Source organism: Lactuca sativa, chromosome 4, assembly GCF_002870075.4.
Source record: "Lactuca sativa cultivar Salinas chromosome 4, Lsat_Salinas_v11, whole genome shotgun sequence".
Lineage (NCBI taxonomy): Eukaryota > Viridiplantae > Streptophyta > Magnoliopsida > Asterales > Asteraceae > Lactuca > Lactuca sativa.
In genome coordinates this window covers 65038406-65046609 of record NC_056626.2, presented here as the reverse complement: position 1 = coordinate 65046609, position 8204 = coordinate 65038406, and the positions used below count along the sequence as shown (strand labels likewise).

The 8204-nt window shown below is 35.0% G+C and overlaps 1 protein-coding gene and 1 pseudogene across 1 annotated transcript; both read right to left on the bottom strand.

Moving 5' to 3' along the window:
* Window positions 1-1271: 1271 nt before the first annotated feature.
* LOC128133825 (kiwellin-1-like) lies at window positions 1272-2013 on the bottom strand. Its single transcript, XM_052771348.1, has one exon. The coding sequence runs from the start codon at window positions 1946-1948 to the stop codon at window positions 1397-1399; it is 552 nt and encodes a 183-aa protein (XP_052627308.1). The 5' UTR covers window positions 1949-2013; the 3' UTR covers window positions 1272-1396.
* Window positions 2014-7522: 5509 nt separating this feature from the next.
* On the bottom strand, window positions 7523-8204 carry LOC128133439 (kiwellin-1-like; annotated as a pseudogene).

The following is an 8204-nucleotide window of genomic DNA, read 5'->3' as shown; positions in this document are numbered from 1 at the left end:
ATAGCATATGTATATATGGGTTTTAATGGATTGGTGCTGATAAGTTTGGTGTGAACCTCTAGTCATTAGTATATATAGTTACATCAATACCTTTACAGATTAATATCTTTGAAATGAGTTTTCTCATGCTAGTTTGGTTGTTTCAGTTGCAGACCTACTATCTTGTTTATCTTACTAGACGTGATATATAAAGTAAATCTTGCTTAATTTGAATCTATCTCGTGATATATAAAGTAATGCATACATATTCAGCTTTTAGTACATTGTAATTTGTCTAGATAGTCTGAAAACCTTACCACCCCCAACCCCCACCCCGCGCGCACGACAAAATTCAACGAAACATGAGACAGAGAAGTTTCACATAGACATCGGAATTCTCACGCAAAGCAAACTAAAATGAACGCATCGTATGTCAAAATGACCACTCCCAGTTCCATTTTTCTTCTATGCCATTTTTGATGGCCATTACGGTTCCGTAACAACATCATACTTGAAAAATCACGCCATGAAATTATTCTTTCAAGATTATGAGCTCCCACAATCATCGTACAAAAGGTTATCATTTTTAAAGGATGTAAAACATTCCCATTACAAAGCCTTTCTACTAGCTGACCAAACCCTCACTAACTAAAGTAGCGTCATCAATTACTATGGGACAACCGCATTAACTGTTTTCGTACATAAATTTTAAATCGTTAATGCCGGTTTTCGAGATTTAAAACCCTTAGAATACAACTTTCACAAGCTTTTGATTAAAGAGAAATGGCGTTTAGCACCTCTTTCAGGAAAATGGTGTTGAGCGACGATGATGAGTTTATGATTATCAGATGTGCTGGGATTTGGGATGTGGTATCAAATCAAGAAGCTGTCGGTGTTGCGAATTCATATGGGTGATAATTTTACTGCTATTGTGGTTTTGTTTTGATAATAATCAGGTAGAGTCTGTTAAAGGTTCGGTTTGCCTGTGATTACGGTGCAGGGTATTGTCTGATTGCATAAAGGGAATTAGAATGTGAAAATACATAAATTTTTTTTATTGTGTTTGTGGTGAAGTCTATTTGTAGGGCTGCTTCATATGAGTAGGAAAAAGTAGTCTAAAATTTAGTAGTGGAATTGATTCTATCATGAAAGATTATACCACTGAATGGGTTTTGTGTGTCTTTGTGTGTCATATCAGTTGTTGTTTGAATCCATATACATCTAAAGGTATGTTAATATGTGTATAACGTAATATATCTGTATATGGGTTTGAATGGATAGTGGTGTTGATAAGTTTGGTGTGAACCTCTAGTCATTAGTATATATAGTTACATCAATAATTTTACAGATTAAAATATCCACAAAACACAGAAACAGAAATAGTATTTGATGTTTTAAAAGGAGAGCTAGATTAACATCACTCTGTCCAGGTAATATCCAAATCTCCCCAGTTATCCTCGGATACCCCTAAGGCCTTCCACACTGCTTTGGAAGCATCAACAATATTATTAGGGCAAGGGGGTTGATAGTCATGATCATCATCGCACCCCATAGTAGAGTCACACTCATCCACAACCATTGCCTTTACACTCCTCCCATTTCCATTGATGGTAATATACTTGTGGCACCTATCCCCTCCCTTGTACCATCCAGTTGACAGCGCCACAACTGGTGTGTCATCAGAGTGGTATTGGTTGTCACACTCCGACGGACCACCACCATCACCTCCCTTTTGGAAACTGTTTATTGTCAGTGTTGCTTTAGTATCGCCTGTCACTGGAGGCGAGCATGTATACGTGGTGTAAAACTTACCTTGGACACAACAATCCGAGTTGTTCTCACGGTTGCATTCTCCTGGAGGCGGTTTTCTTCCCCGGATACCACCACTTGGTTTGCATGTCTGAGCATTGATCTCCAATGAAGTTGTTGCCAGGAGAACCAAGAACAGAAAAAAACCCAAATTCTTCATTGCCTTTTAGATGTTGCTAGTTACTGTTTACAATGCTGTTGGATGAGTAGCAAGGCAAATGGGTTGTGCTAATATAGCCTTTTGCTTAACAAAGAGCCAAGATAATAGTCAACTCTGTTGTATTTTTTTTTTCAACTGAATGTTGTTCTACGCCAATAAAACATCCTTTGGATATTCACTTTCCCATTTAAGAAAACCAAGTTATTTTTAGTGCACGGACATACTACAATATTGTCCATTATGCTAGCTGCATGTTGTGTGTAATTTTGTCTCATTGTTGATTTATAAAGTATATCTAAAATTACAGCGACTATTATTTTATTTGGGGAAAATATTTTCCATTGATTCTGTAAAAATAATAGTTTCAAAATTTTACCAATCTAGCCGCATATTTGTCTTTTATATTAAACATGCAGGTAAAATCATGTTAGTATATATGATACTCCATATTGCTTAATTAGTACGTAACATTACTCATCATTCCACATAATTAACCATGACCTTATCATATTACGTTTTAACCTGGCCTTTGGTTCTTGCATCAAAGAAAATGTACTATATATCAAGCTGTACATATACATTTGGTACAAATATAGAAATACTGACATTAAGAGTCCTTTGGCTAGTATTCCACAGTTAATGTTCCACGCACGTAGGCTTTGATGCGGGTTGACACTTGCCGTTGAGATGGTGCGGTTTACTATTCAGTTTTCAATATTTGAAAATTTGATTCCAACTTGTTAGTTATCTTGTAATTATATTTTCTATCTCTATCATCTACGTTTGTTCTAGCAAATTTATAGATCTGAGTGTCTTTAAATATCACGGGCCGACACTAACTTAATACATAAAAACAGTGTATATAATTATCGTAATACTATTTCACCTTACGGTATACCATTTTTTGAACTAAAAATGTATCCCATAGTAAGTTCCCTTTTTTAGATTTATACGAATTGTCAAAAATATCCTATGAGTTATTAGCTTTCAATATATCTATTTACAATTTTTGGTTATATAAGCTTAATAAAATATTTTATAACAAAAATATAACCAACCACATTATTAATTCAAATTATGTTAATCTTTTAAAATGACAATTGCTAAATAGAATAATTATATTCGAAACATAAAGATCAGTTGGTGATGAGGGAGACACAAATAAATTATATTAATTTGTTTTAGAACGACATTGGATATATGGAAGAATTGTGTCGGGGTGAAGAACAAAATTGTCGCCAACGAATTGTTGTCGGTGCCATAGTGGGAGTAGGGTTGGTAGTGAATCTCATAATAAAATAAAAGATAATAAGAATTAGAAAAATACAAAATAATCTGTTAAGGACAATATACTATTTTAATGTCGGGTAGGAACGTATAGTGGTATAATAGAATATCAAAAAGATAGTCCAGGTGCAAAGGATAAAAAACATAATAGATATGAACAGATTACAAAAATAGAAATTTTGATCAAACCAATTAATATAATCTACTAAAATTTGAATACATGTTTATTTGGCATGGTTATTTAATACACACATGAGACCATTAACTATATACGCATGGTACAATCGAAAGCGTTAACTTATATAGACATACTTTCGCTGATCTACACTCCTACAATAAATTCTAACTTATTTAAATTTTGTTTAATATGATACAGAACCCTAAATTGAATCATAAAATTCTGACATGAAAGCCATGTTTTTTTTTTTCAAATTTCAAAATTAATATGCCAACTATCTTGTCTGAAATTTAGGAATACTTTTCAGGAGTTTATGTTCCGGTGTGATTCTCGATTTATTCAAATTTCGTTAAACTGATTATGTTTAAATTTCATTATCAATTCCCAACTATCCATGTGTGAATTTTGTTAATACCCTACAATACGTCAAGTTCCGTTTTTATTTTTGATTAATTCATAAGAATAAACTATATTTGACTGAATATGGTCGTGGCTCTTCTCTCTTTGTATGAGTATTTTAGTAGTAGTTTTTACTGGATTTAAGTTGTAGGCTGCTGTTTGAGGGTGAAGAACACTTCCGTGTTATTTTCTATAAAACAAAATGAACTTAAGGGTAATTCATTAAAAATAGGCAAACAAGTTTTCTATTTTAAATTGGATTGAATGTTTATATAATTAGACGATAGAACAATTAAGTTAGGTTATAGAGATCATATGTATAATTGTTAAAAGATGTATTTTAATCTTTATGGTTTCATGATGGAAGGCTTGTTGTGGAGAGCATTTGATACATTCCAGTTGAATGTTAGATAATTTTGTTTAATTGAGCCTCAACACTGTGAAACCATTAGAAATAATGGGATCTCCCTTGGTTAGTTATTTTTACAAACACAATTGATATCTTTGAAATGAGTTTACACATGTTAGTTTGGTTGTTTCAGTTGCATACCTACTATCTTGTTTAGCCAACTAGACATGATATATAGAGTCAGTCTTGCGTGATTTGCATGTATCTCGTAGACGAATGCGTACATATTCACTCTTTTATACATTGTAGGCTGTATACACCATCTCAAAACCATACTCCCCCCACGGAGAATGATTCAACCAAAACAAGAGATCAACAAGTCTCACAAAGACATGGGAACCCTCATGAAAAGCGAACTAAGATGAACGCATCATATGTCAAAATGAGCACTCAAAGTTCCATTTTCCTTCTATGTCCTTTTTGACGGCCATTGCGGCTCCGTAACAGCATCATACTTGAAAAATCATGCCATGAAATTATTCTTTCAAGATTATAATCATTATGCATAATTTAACCATTTTTAAAGGATGTAAAACCTTCCCATTGCAAAGCCTTTCTACTGGCCGACCAAACCCTCACTAACTAAAGCAACATTATCAATTACTATAGGACAATCATATTAACTGTTTTCATCCTTGTACATCAACTGTAAATCGTTAATGTCAGTTTTGAGATTTTAAACCCTTTGAATATAACTTTCTCAAGCTTTAGAGTAAGGAGAAAGGCCCCTTTAGCACCTCTTTCCAAGAGATAGGAGTATCACTCATTCTTTGCTCAATAAGGAAGTTTAAACACATATTGCTTTAATTAGAAAAGCATCGATCATTAGTGATGCTCTCCCGAGAATCTCCTGTGAGAACAACAAAGATATCATGAAATACTATTTTTGTAAAACAAGCAATAATCAATCGTGATATTCCACGACGTGAATCACACTCTTACCGGAAAATCATGACTGAGAGACTTCTTAAGCATGGTCGACTAGCTTTCGTTTTTGTCTACATAAATCTAGTGCAGTCTTGTGTCGGGATTGAATCGCAATTCCATTGTCACAAGAAGATATGCCATGTTATTAAGATGAAAAGAAGAGAGTGGAACAATTAGGTGTGTATACTGAAGATTGTGGTCTCAACTGTGAGCGCATGCAGTCATACCGGCCCTAGGAGGCTGGCATATGGAGTTACCAATCGGTTAGAAAATCATCCCTTCATATGTCAAAATGACCACTGTAAGTTCCATTTTCCTTCTATGCCATTTTTGACGGTCATTGCGGCTCGGTAACAAGATCATACTTAAAAAATCACGCATTGAAATTATTCTTTCAATATTTTGAGCTCCCACAACCATTATACATAATTTAATCATTTTTAAAGGATGTAAACCCTTCCCATTGCAAAGCCTTTCTGCTAGCTTACCAAACCCTCACTAACTAAAGTAGCATCATCAATTACTATGGGACAACCACATTAATTGTATTAATTTTCGTACATCCATTGTAAATCGTTAATGCTGGATTTCGAGATTTTAAACCCTTAGAAGACAACTTTCAAAAGCTTTAGAGTAAATAGAAAGGGCCTTTTAGCACCTCTTTCCAAGAGATAGGAGTATCGTTCACTCTTTGCTCAATAAGAAAATGGAAACACATATTCCTTTAATTAGAAAAGCATAGATCATTAGTGATGTTCTCTTGAGAATCTCTTGTGAGAACAACAAAGAAAACATGAAATACTGTTTTTGTAAAACAAGCATGAATTAATCGTGATATTCTACGAGGAGAATCATACGCTTACCGGAAAACCATGACTGAGAGTCGTCTTAAGCATGGTCGGCTGGATTTCGTTTTGTCTCCGTCAATCTAGTGCTGTCTTGTGTCGGAATGGAATCGCAATTCCATTGTCAGAAGAAGATATACCATGTTATTTAGTTGTCGGTGTTGCGATTACTTAAATGTTTTTTTTGTCTCTCTGTGTGTCCTATCCATTGTTGTTTGAATACATATACATCTATTGGTATGTTAATATCTGTATAACATAGCATATGTATATATGGGTTTTAATGGATTGGTGCTGATAAGTTTGGTGTGAACCTCTAGTCATTAGTATATATAGTTACATCAATACCTTTACAGATTAATATCTTTGAAATGAGTTTTCTCATGCTAGTTTGGTTGTTTCAGTTGCAGACCTACTATCTTGTTTATCTTACTAGACGTGATATATAAAGTAAATCTTGCTTAATTTGAGTTTATCTCGTGATATATAAAGTAATGCATACATATTCAGCTTTTAGTACATTGTAATTTGTCTAGATAGTCTGAAAACCTTACCACCCCCAACCCCCACCCCGCCGCACGACAAAATTCAACCGAAACATGAGACAGAGAAGTTTCACATAGACATCGGAATTCTCACGCAAAGCAAACTAAGATGAACGCATCGTATGTCAAAATGACCACTCCCAGTTCCATTTTTCTTCCATGCCATTTTTGATGGCCATTACGGTTCCGTAACAACATCATACTTGAAAAATCACGCCATGAAATTATTCTTTCAAGATTATGAGCTCCCACAATCATCGTACAAAAGGTTATCATTTTTAAAGGATGTAAAACATTCCCATTACAAAGCCTTTCTATTAGCTGACCAAACCCTCACTAACTAAAGTAGCGTCATCAATTACTATGGGACAACCGCATTAACTGTTTTCGTACATAAATTTTAAATCGTTAATGCCGGTTTTCGAGATTTAAAAGCCTTAGAATACAACTTTCACAAGCTTTTGATTAAAGAGAAATGGCGTTTAGCACCTCTTTCCGGAAAATGGTGTTGAGCGACGATGATGAGTTTATGATTATCAGATGTGCTGGGATTTGGGATGTGGTATCAAATCAAGAAGCTGTCGGTGTTGCGAATTCATATGGGTGATAATTTTACTGCTATTGTGGTTTTGTTTTGATAATAATCAGGTAGAGTCTGTTAAAGGTTCGGTTTGCCTGTGATTACGGTGCAGGGTATTGTCTGATTGCATAAAGGGAATTAGAATGTGAAAATACATAATTTTTTTTTATTGTGTTTGTGGTGAAGTCTATTTGTAGGGCTGCTTCATATGAGTAGGAAAAAGTAGTCTAAAATTTAGTAGTGGAATTGATTCTATCATGAAAGATTATACCACTGAATGGGTTTTGTGTGTCTTTGTGTGTCATATCAGTTGTTGTTTGAATCCATATACATCTAAAGGTATGTTAATATGTGTATAACGTAATATATCTGTATATGGGTTTGAATGGATAGTGGTGTTGATAAGTTTGGTGTGAACCTCTAGTCATTAGTATATATAGTTACATCAATAATTTTACAGATTAAAATATCCACAAAACACAGAAACAGAAATAGTATTTGATGTTTTAAAAGGAGAGCTAGATTAACATCACTCTGTCCAGGTAATATCCAAATCTCCCCAGTTATCCTCGGATACCCCTAAGGCCTTCCACACTGCTTTGGAAGCATCAACAATATTATTAGGGCAAGGGGGTTGATAGTCATGATCATCATCGCACCCCATAGTAGAGTCACACTCATCCACAACCATTGCCTTTACACTCCTCCCATTTCCATTGATGGTAATATACTTGTGGCACCTATCCCCTCCCTTGTACCATCCAGTTGACAGCGCCACAACTGGTGTGTCATCAGAGTGGTATTGGTTGTCACACTCCGACGGACCACCACCATCACCTCCCTTTTGGAAACTGTTTATTGTCAGTGTTGCTTTAGTATCGCCTGTCACTGGAGGCGAGCATGTATACGTGGTGTAAAACTTACCTTGGACACAACAATCCGAGTTGTTCTCACGGTTGCATTCTCCTGGAGGCGGTTTTCTTCCCCGGATACCACCACTTGGTTTGCATGTCTGAGCATTGATCTCCAATATAATGAAGTTGTTGCCAGGAGAACCAAGAACAGAAAAAAACCCAAATTCTTCAT

Bases quoted from the DNA above. Each gene is read 5' to 3' on its own strand.
- LOC128133825 (XM_052771348.1), bottom strand. From the start codon at position 1,948: ATGAAGAATTTGGGTTTTTTTCTGTTCTTGGTTCTCCTGGCAACAACT.